Source organism: Mastigoproctus giganteus, chromosome 8, assembly GCF_048544385.1.
Source record: "Mastigoproctus giganteus isolate SK-2022 chromosome 8, ASM4854438v1, whole genome shotgun sequence".
Lineage (NCBI taxonomy): Eukaryota > Metazoa > Arthropoda > Arachnida > Uropygi > Thelyphonidae > Mastigoproctus > Mastigoproctus giganteus.
Window position 1 is genome coordinate 168975102 of NC_143582.1, and position 14604 is coordinate 168989705.

The following is a 14604-nucleotide window of genomic DNA, read 5'->3' on the forward strand; positions in this document are numbered from 1 at the left end:
TTCTAGTTTGTTTTTGCAATATCTTGAAAACTATAAATGTGTTAGACAAAAACAGTAAGCTACAAAATTGTTGCCTTTGAGAGCTCTACAAGGATATTTAACTAGATTTCAAATCGGGTTTTTAGTTTTCGAGAGTTGAACAACTCATTAAAGTAACTATTTCATTCCGTTATTTCACATTTGTCGAGCAGTGTGGTTGTTTCGTTTGACTGCCGAAAGTTACATCAGCTAAACGTATTCAAAGATTTCGACAAAATCACAAATCTAACGTTGAAAAGCAAGCGCCAAAGCCGGCGGTGGAACGCAATAGAGAGAGTCATCTAGATTCACATTTCTGTCCAAATTCTCTTTCTTTCTTTCACAATATAACTTCGAACGCTGGGCTGTAGATTTTGGCATGCGTTGTACTTGTTGTGTCACTGCACGCAACAAGTACAATGCATGTGTCCAAGAAAGCTCAATTGTACGCAACAAGTGCAGTGATGCAACAAGTTGCATACAATTGAGCAACAAAATTGTTGCCCTTAGAGAGCTCTACAAGGATATATAACTAGATTTCAAATTGGGTTTTTAGTTTTTCGAGAATTGAACAACTCGTTAAAGTAACTACTTCGTTCAGTTACTTCGCATTTGTCGAGCAGTACGGTTGTGTTTCATTTAGTTAAGTTTTGACAGTTCCAAAAGTTACATCAACTAAACATGTTCAAAGATTTTGACAAAATCACAAATCTAATGTTGAAAAGCAAGCACCAAAGTCGGTGGCAGAATGCAAGAGAGAGAGAGAGAGAGAGAGAGTCATAAGTGTAAACGTGAGCAAGTTCAATTAGAGGCAGACATCCTGCCATCAACATCGAAAAGAACAAGGCAGACATACAACAATAAATCTTACCACAAACCTTTATTGTTGATTGTAAATGCCAATAAAATAAAACTGATTTTATAAACTTAAATTGTATTTTTCATTTCACATGACGTTATTCACGGATCCACCTTCGGCTCCATGGAGCCAACGTCAATTTTTAAATGATTTCTGTTCCATTTTTTGTAGCTTCATTGTTGATGGTTGTACTTTGGTTGAACACTTTCTCAGTGGCGGCTCATGACTGATACATGGGGGGTGCTGCTAAAGTTACATTTAATTGTCTTGGTTATAAGACGTGTAGACATAGATGGTAATAATAATAATAATAATAAGCAAGTTAAAAATACTACAAAACATTAACTGGACACTTACCGTTAACAGACTTAGATAATCTCGAAATTTTATTTAAAAACAAAATCCATTCTTTGGTTTTATTTGTTGAAAATAGAATAACTTTTTCATTCAAGTTTGGTGTACTGTTCAAATTGACACTGCTCACTCGCCAGTTCCTTCGACTTGTTTTATCACCTCTAACAAATGCATGTTGACAACCTGCTACATTGACTCAACCACTGGGGCCAAAATGTGGAACTGTGTAGCACACATTTCCACCCACGGTTAAACTTCAGTGTTGAAAATGATTTTGTGTTTTTATTCGTTTATTATTGAAACGATTATTGGAAATAAGAGCATGAGTATACTATGTGCTCATCCTCTATTTCCAATAATCATTGCAATATTTAATAAATATTGCAATGATTATTAAAATATATTCATTGCATTGTATTGCTCTTCACAAAATTTCATATAACTCCGTTGACTGTATATTTAGATTTAAAAAGCTGGGGGTGCTGCAGTTCCGCAGTGCCTATCAACGAGCTGCCCCTGCACTTTCTTGAAAGACAGTTCATGAGGAGTCTTAAATTTTTGGAACCATCCATCAGAAAACTTAAATCTTCAATTTTCATCCAGTAGTTCAGCCATAGTTTTTAAAAGATTTTTGTCTACATGAACATTTTTTGTGGGCATCATTATTAGCAATTTGAGAGTCAGGGTCTGAATACTTTTGCCTTTCATGTTCTGATCCTAGCTGACGGGGCTAGCCAGGTGGGTAAAGTGCCTGCCTGGCAGCCCAAAGGTCGCGGGTTTGAATCCCACCTTGGGCTTGGATCAGAGTACTGCAAAAACCCTGGGGTTTTTGCAGGTGCATTATGGCCACAGAAACCAATGCACCAACAACTACCGGGAAAAAAAAAAAAGTTCTGATCCTACCTGGTGCAGCAATTTCTCGAAGCTCTCAATCTTTTTTTGATCTTTCAGAGTGGTGAACAGTATACTCATAGGAATGCTGAACTGTTTAGCAGTGTCGCTCTTAGACACGTCATTGTTTACAGCTTGTGAAATGTTAATTTTGTATGCAACTGGCAATTATATTTGCTTTTGTAGAGGCTATATTAATAAACATACTTTATAATGGGATGAAATTCTAGTCAATGTGTTAATTTCATTTGACCAATGAGCATGAGAAATTGCTAGTGAGCTTCAGTAAATTAGTATTCCTTTATTATTCAGTTATCATTTAAATTATTGATTTTAAAATCAATAATTTAAATGATAACTGAATAAAATTTGAATTTTTTGTTTCAAGTTAGTAGTAGCTTGCAGTTTTTACTAGAAATTTTGCTAAAAAGTAGAAATAAATTGTAGCACTCAACATGCTTGTGAATCCCACAAGCTAAAACAAAATGTAACTGCAAACAAAATGCTGTTCAGAGATTTTTTATTTTTAGTCATTGGCAACCTTTAAAGAACATAATATGTGATTTATTCCAACAGTTTGAAGAGGAAGATTGTGTAAAGCAGTTTTCCAACCTTTTTAATTATTAATATGTTTGCTTGGTCTGATGCATACACTTAAGGTGGTAGAAAATGAAAAAGACCTGGGAGTAATTGTGCAGTCAGATATGAAGTTTTCTGAGCAATGCAGACAGGCTGCCAGGGTAGGTCATGGGGTTTTGTCAATGATATATAGGAATTTTGCTAGCAGGGAAAAGGAGGTGATTATCCCTCTGTATAAGGCAATGGTCAGGCCACGCCTTGAGTACTGCGTACAGGTCTCGAGGCCTCATTTTAGGAAGGATGTAGGTTTACTTGAGCGTGTACAGAGAATGGCAACAAGATTGGTGAGGGGAATGAAGGGATCCTCTTACCAAGAGAGGCTTAAGTTCTGCAAATTGCAGTGGCTGGAGACTAGGCACCTGCGCGGTGATCTGATTGAGGTGTATAAGGCCTTGAATGGGTTCAGCACGCTGAATTCTGATGGGATCCTTCCACTTGTTCAGATTACGAACCTAAGGAGACATAAATTCAAATTAAGAAAAGACAGATGTAGAATAGATGTGCAGAAATTTGCCTTTAGCTGGCCGGTGGTTAATTGCTGGAACAAACTTCCATCTGTCGTGGAAGTTGATAGGTTAAATAAATTTAAGGAGGAACTGGACAGGCATTTGGAGGGAACGGTGTGATTTTTTTTTTTTTTTGGCTGATGCTGCATAAACTCATACACTTGCTTTCTTGCATCACATACTACTACTACTACATCAAATAGTGCAACAAGTCATGTGCCATTACCACATATAAATGTTCAAAAAACACCCCATGCTGTACTATAATGAATATAGGTTATTCTTAAGTGGTCTGTAAATGAGTGGTGTAGGCACATGAACAGTTATTCTTAAGTGGTCTGTAAATGAGTGGTGTAGGCACATGAAATTAATAATTGCTCCATTCTTTCGGCACTCTGATTGAAATATGGCCTATTAGTAGTAACATTTCATTTTTGTTTATATCTTGGTACAAATTTTTATTTATATTTTTGCTTGCCATGAGATTAGTTTATCTACATGGAATAAACTTTGGAATTTTGTTCGGATTTACAGCTCAGTCTAAAAGTATGTGCTTGCTTTTAGTTATGAATTCCAGACTTATTTATCAGCCATTATTTATATCAATTTTTGGAATGTTGAGAATTATGGCATATTGCATGCACTCTCTCAAATGTAGGTGGTTGCAAATGTGTGATTATTATACTATTTTTAGTATTATTTTCTAACCCCACTTTCATGGAAATCAAGGTAATTTTTCTTGTATAAAAACGAGTTAAAAATATTTACTGCACATACATATTATACAAATATTTTGATAGTGTATGCAAAATTTCTAAGGCTTTTCTTTTGAACTAATAAAAGTACAAGTACCTGTGTTAATCTAAGAATTGCTCGATGTTCTGCTCTACTTAACCTATTTCCACTGAAAAACTCAAATTATGTATATTACAAATTTAATCAGTATCTTTATATCATAGCCACAAAAGAAATACTAGAAGATAAGGAAATATAAAAATAAATATGCATAAATTACATAAATTTTATATAACATAGTTGTTTTAAGCAAGTGATTCTAATGACTCTTGAGCCTGATGTGACTTGGCTAGTTTACATATGTTGGTTTTTTCGGATAATGAACTCCAAAGTTCATTTTCAAGATTGAAATAGGTAATTGTCAGCACAAGAATTGTCTAAGTGGTCAAGTGAAAAACCTATTTCATTTACTCATTAGTGTAATAGAAGCTCTTCATTTACTTAAGTAATATGTAATATCAATCTTAAGTGATATGTAATATCAATCTCTCAGTATCCAAAAAATCTCACAATTTAAGCTCAATTTACACGGAGTTAGGTATCAAGTACTTTTATTCTGATATTGTGATCTAGAAGATACCAAGTATGCCTTTCACACATTTAATAATTATTTATTTATTTTATTATTTTTGGATTGCCAGTTTTATAAAACTAGCGTCTTGCCCCTTTTTGTTTATATTAATTCATCATACAGTGTATTATGCTTAGTGTATTACAACTAAATGGTACGTGTGATGCAAAATTTTTTTGCATATCGTATCAATGCTTCTAATCTGGACCATTTAATCCCTTCCTGCAAAACCCAACATTATAACAAGTTTCCATGTGTGTGTGTGTGTGTGTGTGTTTGTGTTTCACATCTTATTTATTTTTTTCATTCTAAATATTTTATATGTATATATAGAGAGAGTTATTTAGATATAGTATGTTTTCAGCATTTTTTGATAACTTAACAGGTACATTTGGTTCTACACCATCACCTTTTGGCCAGAGTAAGTACAGTTTTAAGTTGACTTTTAATTTGTCTATTTAGGAATATCTAAAAAAATAATACCTTTAGATTTTTATTTAGTGACTGTTATTTTTGGATTTTCTATACAACCTGTAATTTTGGGACCAACTCCACATCAATCCCATTTTTTTATCATAGCAGGTGTCACTTTGCTAAAAACCACATAACTTTTTGGAGATAGTATGGCCCAATATAAAATAGGGAGTGAGGACAACTAGAACCATGGATAACCTTTTAGTGCCTTTGTTTATTTGTGTTCACTGATCTTTCACTGAACACAAATAAAATCCCATAGTAACATATTTAAAAACAATGGACGTTCAAATAACAATTAAAAACAAAATATATTTTATTTACTTTTAATATTGTATGGTAATGACACTGAATTATATTATGATTTTTAGGACAGGCACAAAGTCAGCTGGTTATTACATTAATTTTTGTACCATACAACAAAAAGAGACTAACGTCTTATACTACTTCTTCATCTAGTGATGTCTTTGCTGATTGATGGTTCAAGAGTTTGTAGCAGATGGATGGCTGAATTTTTTTTTATTATTTTTTTATAGGGGTGAGGTGTGGGGGAATTATAGGGCCTGCTATGGGTCGTCATGAGACAAGCAAATATATGGGCTGTGTTAGGACCATTAAGACCAAAAACAGGTTCATATATTCATGCCTGTATACAAATGGTAGGAATATAGTTAATACATTTTTGAAGTATTGGTTTTCATTCAGATGTTAGCATTTTAGCGATATCAGAAACATGATGCCATTCAGATGTGCAATTTGAATACAGTGTAGTGTGTGTGTGTGTGTGTTTAGTGTCAAATGGCACCAGGGGTTCTCCCCCATCTCCGTGTAGTATATATTGTAGGTGTGAAACAGAACACTCAATGCCAGAGGTGTATGGCCCTTGTATATATATATATGTAGTGTCGTGTACTGTTCCTCTGGTCATTTGGCCGCTGGGCTCCCTAATGGGACCCAACGTTGCCCACTCTCTGTCCTGTGGAGGTAGAATAGGTACACCAGTATTATAGTTATTTACTCTGGCAGGACCTGCCGCCTAACTTCCTGAGATTTCAGTGGCTAGAACCTTTAAAAAAAACCCCGCTATAGATATGGGTCAGCCAGCCAAAGGAGTACTAGTTATGCGATTTGATGTTATTAAGTTTTTGGGTGTAGGGCTCAAGAAATTTAACAGTTGTAAAGTTGTAAGTTAGAGGGGGAAAGACTGAAGGCTGGGGGAAAAGACAGATATGGGATCCATAGAGAAGATAATCCCCCAAATCAGTGGAGCAAGCCCATGTCACACCAGAGGGGGGAGGGCCAGAAAGGGGGGGACCAGCGGTAACCTCCCCTCCTGCCTGGGGAGTGGAGGCAAAAGGACCATGCAAGGGAGTATGGCTAAGAAGGCCTAATGGCAGCAGCTGAGCTGTGCTGGTGGTTGTGTCACCTGGGACAGCATTCCACAGCATGCTGGCTAGGAACAGCCAACAGCATGGATGACCTTGGGTTCCATACGATTCCCATGACCATCCATCCATCCATCTGGTGGAGAGGCTGGAATAGAATATGCAATTAATATCATTCGCTCACACTTTTTTTTTTTTTTTTTTACATTTTGTATTTTATAGAACCCCCCCCCCCCAACACATTTCAAGGCAACATATAGTTTTTACATTTTACAACTTTTTATACTTTTTTTTTTTTCCCCCCGTTCATCCATCATTCACACCAGAGGGGGTAACTTATTAAACAAGCAAAATTGACACCAAGCTCTCAATCCTGCCTGTCCAATTATTGCTTTCAAAATAATTCAGTGCTAGTTTAACCGTTGCTTTAAAGACAAAGCAACAATTTAAACAAGCAAATAATTTAAAGAAAGCTCACACAATTTAATGACATAAAAATAAATTTAGGAGAATATTTATTTATATATCTAATTGAACAAAAAAAACAAAAACACACATTTATATAACAATTATACTAATACAATTTTTTTTTTAAAAACAAACTTCCTGTCATATTTTTACATTCTACCTTTGACATTTATACATTCAACACACTTTTTCATCCTTACATTCACACAGCCCATTTCACTCAGACTCCACAGTCATTCATTAATTTTACTCAATTTCCACATTTACTCTTTCACCACTCATCCTTCCTAGCATTTCCTTTCATCTCTCACCTTTACATCCACTCCAGTTCTCATTCATACTAGCATACTTCAGCAACCTGCAGCTTACTGCACGTCTGTAGCAGTCTCTTTAAAGTTCTTTCCGTGAGTGTTGTCATGTTTGGGAACTGTCTATTTTGGTTGGACGTATGCTATGATGAGGGCAGTACCGGCCTGCCTTTATTCCCATCAGTCACATGTGGTTATTTCCTACCTCTATGGTCCCCTGGCAATGAGCCAAAGGAGTCCCCAGAGGCAGGGTGTCAGATGTGGTAAAGTCTGGTAATTTCTGAGTCAATTCAGGTATGTTCAGTCATGTAGAGATTTTGTCATTCACTGGGTGTGGGGAGGGAAATGGGCTGCTTATATATTTGGTCTGTTGCTTTGGTACAGGGACTGGTTGAAGACCCTGTCTCTGCAAGTTTCGGCGGATTTCAAAAATGTTTTGAGCATACTTGGTGAAGGCCTTGTAAAAGGCCTCCTCCATGATGAATTGGTGTTCTTGGCCCCTAGGAACGAGTCCAGTTTCTGTGAATAACTGTCTACATTGATTTTCACAGATTACACAGTCATATAGAACGTGTGCCCAATCCTCACTTTCGCCTCAGGTACAGTGGGGGTCATCGGCCAGTCCCAAAGAGAGCAATTTAGATTTAAGGGATCCATGACCTGTCAATAGAAATGTGGTATAAAGTCCTGGAGCATACCACTTAGGTGGTTTTGGATAACCATAGCCAGTTTTTTCCACAGGTGGCTATGGTTAGCCATCTGTGGAAAAAACATTTTGGTAGTAGCACCTTTTGGTCTCTTGCTCCCATTCAGTTTGCCCTATCTGATGTAGCATGTGGCAATTTGTCGTTTCTCTGGCTTGATGTCATTGGCAAGGTTTGGGGTTATGCCTAGAAAACCCATGACAATTCCTTTTTTAAGTCTATAATATAGCCCTTTTTTTTTTTTTTGCAATTTCTCGGTGCAGTGGTAGGGTACTGGCCAAAACTTGCAGGGCTGGGATACTAACTGTACAGCATGCTCTAGTTATTGTTAATAAGATTGTTCTTTGAATATTATTTAATTTTGTCCCGTTTCTAACCATGGCTGTGCAATGGAACCATATGCCAGCACCATAGGAGATTACAGGTAAAAACACTGCTCTGTTAATGAGTGCCAGGGTTCTGCGCTTGAGACCCCAATCAGCTCGGCTGATTCTGGAAATCATTCCGGCATAGTCCAAGTATGACAGGTGTGGATAGAATTTTAATTTGGAGTCTAAAATTATGCCGAAGTATTTCAATTCTTGGACCATGTGAATTGAGGTATCATCTATTTTTATCACTGGTGGTTGTCTTCTATTTAGATTTCCTTTCAGTAGGATACATCTAGTTTTTTCTGCCAAAATTTTGAACATGTGGGTTAGTGCCCATTCCTGCAGTTGTTTGAGTGCCAAGTTTGCTCTTTCTTCCACCACCCTTCTGGTGTTAACTTTTACCAATAAGACAAGGTTGTCAGCAAAGGTGACCCCGTCTGTAGGGCCTAAATCTTTTATCAGGAATTCATCAAGCACAGGGGTCCAAAAGAATGTACCTAGTACTGAACCCTGTGGGCAACCTTTTGTAATTGGGTGTTTTATTTCTTGGAACTGTGTGCATACTGCTACACATGTGTTACCAAGGCAGGTGTTTATATATTGATATAGATTTTGTGGTACATTTGTCTGGCAGAGTCTTCTGGGGATGCTTGCCCACCAGAGGGTGTCAAATGTACCAGTGAAGTCAATAGATATTGTCAGCATACACTTTTTATCACTATTATTTACTGTTGTTAGGATATAGTGCATGGCATCCTCAGTTGAGGATCCTTGCTTGAAACCAAATTGCTGTTCAGAATTTAGGTTGGCTTCAGTATAATATAAATTAAAGTCTATAGAGGAGTAGGCATTCCGTTATTTTTTCTAGAACAGGCAATAAAGCTACAGGGCTGTATGATTTAGGTTCAGTAGGATTTTTTCCCAGATTCTTTAAGATTAATCTAATTATAGCTAGTTTCCATGCTTGTGAGAATAAACCCTCAGCTAAGCAATGATTAAATAAGTTCAGTAGAGTATCAGGAGAAATTTCTTCCAATTTTCTTCAAATTTCTTCTATTTCAATTAAGTCAGGTCCAGGGCACTTTTTTTTTTTTTGGTTTTTAAGAGTGCTGCTTGAAGTTCTTCATGGGTGAAGGGTGATTCTATTGATATATTGCTATAATTTATGTTGCTGGCCATTATGTTACTCTGAGCCTGGGTTAACCCCTGGTTCTCAGACTGGAATAAATGATCTAATATGTTATTTACGAGTCCGCCCAAGTGTGAGTTTGGGGTTCCATCTGCTTTAATTGTAGAGTTCACCATATCACCTCTTGGCAGTTTGTTGGTGATAATCCTGTAGACCACAGGATTGTCACCAAAAACACCCCAAGGGTTGGTGTTACGTAATTTGAATGCAATGAGAAGTGGAGTTTGGGGGGGGTGCTATCAGCTGAAAAGCACATAGAATCTAAATAGTGCACCTAGTTAGAATAGGTCACCAGTGGAATATTAAATCAATTTTTCGTGATATAAACACTAGGAAAACAAAAGCAAGAGCAGAAATATATTATTATGGGCCAAATTGACTGATGAGTAAAGTGAATAGCTGTACAGATAAATAGAAATGCCTGTAAATCAGAATGTCTTATTTAGAGATTTTAACTGTCCAGACATTAACTGAAACTTGGTGGTCGGTCGTTTGCTCACTTCTTAGCAGAACATTTCTGGAGTTACTAGATGACTGTTTTCTGTACCAGCATGTTAACAAAAGAAATAAACACTATGATCTGATTCAGCAGTGATTCTTCATGCATTAAAAATCTACAAATAAAGGAACCACTCTAGGGTGGCAGTGATCATAATCTATTGATGTGGGATTTATTTAAAAATATAACTACTGTAAAGAGAAGGAAAACAATTTGCATTCATGAAGGTGACCACAATGGTCTTAACCAGTTTATAAATTCTTTTCAGCTGATGATAATATTAATTGGAAATCTAAATGGAAGCATTCAGGGAAGTAATTGTAGAAGCTTCCAAGCTTTTTCATACCAACTGAGAGGAATTGTTCAAGGTTTAGACCAAAATGGATGTTGAATGAACTGATGAGACTAATTGCCGACAAGAAAAATGCATAGAATAATTATAAATTATCAGGGGATATAGAAACCTACAGTAAGTATAAACTAGTCTAGAATCAAGTCACTAACAGGGTTAGGTGAGCTATGAGAAGTCTTTGGCTAAGAATACACAGAAAAGTGGCAAAATATTCTTTGCTTATGTTAACACTAGAAGGAAAAGGAAGAACCACATTGATTAACTGGATGTGAAGATATGAATGCACTACTGATGATCCTGTTCAAATTTCTGGAAAATTGTATAAACATTTTGCATCTATTTTCATGCACGAAGAAGTTTACAATGAGAATACCAATATATGAAAATGAGAATGCTGATATATTAAGTTATAATTGGGATTGGCGTGATCCAGTGCATGGCCACAAGTAAGAAGATTGTTAGTTCGAGCCCACATGCTATGAAATATGCACAACCCATTTTGAACTGTGGCATCAGAAAACTGGCTGCCCTTAATAATAAATTCACTATGTTTGCACTGACAATGAACATTTAAACTCTTGTGGTTTTAGCTGCATTGTGACTGAACAGAAATTTTTTCCAAATGATTTTGTGATTATATTGGTAGATTTGAGACTATCAAATCTACCAATATTATGAGAGCACCCTTGCATTCTGTGGGGGGGGGGGGGTTCTTACAGATTTTGAGATATACAAGTTATGTCTCTCCTATTCACAAAGGGGATATCAATGGGCGAAGTGAGTAATTATAGACCTGCAAGCATGACTTTTGTGCCAGGGAAACTAATGAAGTCAATGGCTGAAGCAGTATAGGATTATCATGGCAGGATGCAGTTATATGGCAAAGTATGGTTTTGTTAAGGGAAGAACTTGTCTGACCAATCCGGTTAGCTACTATGATGCAGTAACAAAAGAATATGCAAAAAATAATTTTGACTTCATATGATGACATGGGATGCAAAAAAGCAAGCATATGAGCTTACTTACCATCAGCTAAAAAAAAAAAATAATAAATAAATAAAATAAATCAATTTCACATATCCATTCCCTCAAAACGTTTGTGCAGTTTCTCCTTGAATTTATTAAGCTATTGACTTCCACAACGACAGATGGAAGTTTGTTCTAGCAATTAATCAACTGCTGGCCAACTGTTTTTCCTCAATTTGAATTTATGACCCCTCAAGTTCGTAATCTGAGCAAACGGAAGAATCCCATCAGGATTCAGCATGCTCAACCCATTGAAGTCCTTATACACCTCAATCAGATCACCTTGCATGTGCCTAGTCTCCAGCCACTGCAATTTGCAGAACTAAGCCTTTCTTGGTAAGAGGAGCCCTTCGTTCCTCTCACCAATATGCCCTTCTCTGTATATGTTCAAGCAAATATACATCCTTTCTAAAATAAGGCCTCCAGACATGCATGCAGTACTCAAGGTGTGGTTTGACCATTGCCTTATACAAAGTGATAATCACCTTTTCCCTACTAGCAAAAGTACTCTCTATCATCAATAATACCCCATGACCTGCTTTGGCAGCTTGTCTGCATTGCTCAGAAAACTTCATATCTGACTGACTCCCAGGTCTTTTTCATTTTCTACCACCCTAAGTGTACCACACAGTTGGTATGTTTCTGTGGGCTTATTTCTACCTTTATGCAGTAATTTGCATTTGCAATGTTAAACTTCAGTTGCCACTTCTCAGCCCCATCTACTCAATTATCTACCTCAAATTTAAACAGATATGCCAATGGTTTAAACTGTTTTAATAGTAAAATAAAATGATACAAAAGACTGTAAAATAATATTTACAAAAATTTGATTATTTACAAAAAACTAGTTTACAACAAAAATAAAATAAAATAAGTAAATAAGTTAAAATGCATTAAAATATAAATTTAAAAGTGATAAAAACACTATTGAAGCTTTCGGAGGTGTCTGCCTCCTTCCTCAGCAATAATGAAACTTAAGCGACACATCCTTAAATACCAGCTTCACGGCACACGTGGATGACCAGGTGCATACTTGGTATTCCTTTCACGTGTATCAGAACCAGAAGTGGTCTGGGGATGTGGAAAACTAAAACGTTTATCTCTGTCAAAAACCACCACCTCAAAAATGGGGGGTGAAGCCCAACTCCCCTGTCTCTGTTCATGCTATTGTTGCCAGAAGATCCAGTTCACAGACTTTCCAGCCACTTGCGGTCCTGATCAAGGATGACAGTGTTGTCAGGGGAGATCTGGTGTTGTTTTTCCCAATAGTGTTCGGCAATGGCGGATTTATTGAGCTCTGCGGTCCGTATCGCTCTTAAATGTTCCCCCAGATAGTCCTGTCTCCCCCACGTAACATTCCCCACCATCCGGGCATATAATCTCATATACGGCTCCACTACTAGAATCCCTAGTAATGGGGTCTTTGACCTGTGACACTACTGTGTGCACATAGTTTCCAAACTATGGGTCGTTTCCTTCCTACCAATGAAGGAAACTGCCCATAGTTTCCTTCATTGGTAGCCCTATGTATGCTCTATCTAAATATCTGGCGCAGTTGATTTCTCCGGTTGTGGGTCGGTCCATGTTGGTCATTGGAGATAGTGTGGAATTTGTGAACTTTGTAAGGAGTCAAGATATATGTGAGGACGAAATGATGATGTCATATCATTATTCATGTGTATTTCCATAGCACATGGGATAGAATGTGTGAAGTTGGCTTTACAGAAGGATAATACCTTAGGTGCTAGATCCCACCTAAACATAAAGATATATGTTGTGCTGTTGAATTATGTCTTTCTAGTACAACCTTGATTTTCCAAGGAGTGATGTATAAACAGGTTCATGGCACAGCCATGGGTTCTTCAATCAGCGCCATTGTCGCAAATCTGGCTATGGAGGAATTAGAGAATAGGGTTTTTGCGAGATTGGAGATCCCTATGCATAAGTGGAAACGATATGTTGATGACACGTTCACTATTGTAAAGAAGGGGAGAGATGAAGATGTGGTCTCGTTTCTCAATGGTTTCTCCCCCTTTATAAAATTCACCTCGGAGGTAGAAATAGATGGCACCCTCCCATTTCTGGATATAATGGTATATAGGGAAGGCCCCAGACTTAGAACCAAGGTTTATAGGAAACCAATGTGTAGGGGCCAGTATAACATATTATAGGATGGCACAGCCTGCCCAACATAAAAATAGTGTGGCCAGAGCACTTTTGGGTAGGGTGAGGACACACTGCAGCACCTCTGAGGAGGGGGAGAAGGAAATTAGGTAAATTACGACGGACCTTATGAGGTGTGGTTACCCCTAGAGGGTCATTGATAAATACAATAGAGAGGAAGAGCCCAATCGGGTAGTTCAGCCTGTACCGCTTACCACAATGTATGTTCCCTACTATCCGGGCCTGTCAGATCACATTGCGAGGATGCTTCACAACTTTCAGACACGCTGTGTGCAGCTCCCGGGCTGGAGGTTGCACGCAGTAGTGTCACAGGTCAAAGACCCCATTACTAGGGGTTCTAGTAGTGGTGTTGTATATGAGATCACATGCCCGGATTGTGGGAAATGTTACGTGGGGGAGACAGGACGGTATCTCAAGGACCATCTGGGGGAACATTCAAGAGCGTTACGGACCGCAGAGCTCAATAAATCCGCCATTGCCGAACACTATTGGGAAAAACAACAACACCAGATCACCCCCGGGCACATAAATTCTGGGACCGCAAGTGGCTGGAAAGTTTGTGGATTGGATCCTCTGGCAAAAATAGCATGAACAGAGAGAGGGGAGTTGGGCTTCACCCCCCATTTTTGAGGCAGTGGTTTTTTGCCAGAGATAAACATTTTAGTTTTCCACGTCCCCAGACCACTTCCAGTTCTGGTACACATGAAAGGAATACCGAGTATGCGCCTGGTCATCCACGTGTGCCATGAACCTGGTATTTAAGGATGTGTCACTTAAGTTTCATTATTGCTGAGGAAGGAGTCAGACACCTCCGAAAGCTTCAATAGTGTTTTTATTGCTTTTAAATTTATATTTTAATGCATTTTAACTTATTTACTTATTTTATTTTATTTTTGTAAATAATCAAATTTTTGTAAATATTATATCCAGAAATGGGAGGGTGCCATCTATTTCTACCTCCGAGGTGAATTTTATAAAGGGGGAGAAACCATTGAGAAACGAGACCACATC

At 37.6% G+C, this 14604-nt stretch overlaps 1 protein-coding gene across 1 annotated transcript in view; it reads left to right on the forward strand.

Moving 5' to 3' along the window:
* The window catches only part of Nup98-96 (nuclear pore complex protein Nup98-96), a 770989-nt gene that overhangs the window by 70082 nt on the left and 686303 nt on the right, over positions 1-14604 (forward strand). The window contains exon 3 of the mRNA XM_090379042.1: positions 5019-5054. Coding sequence (XP_090235168.1) covers positions 5019-5054 — 36 coding nt within the window. The remainder of the gene's footprint in view (positions 1-5018; positions 5055-14604) is intronic.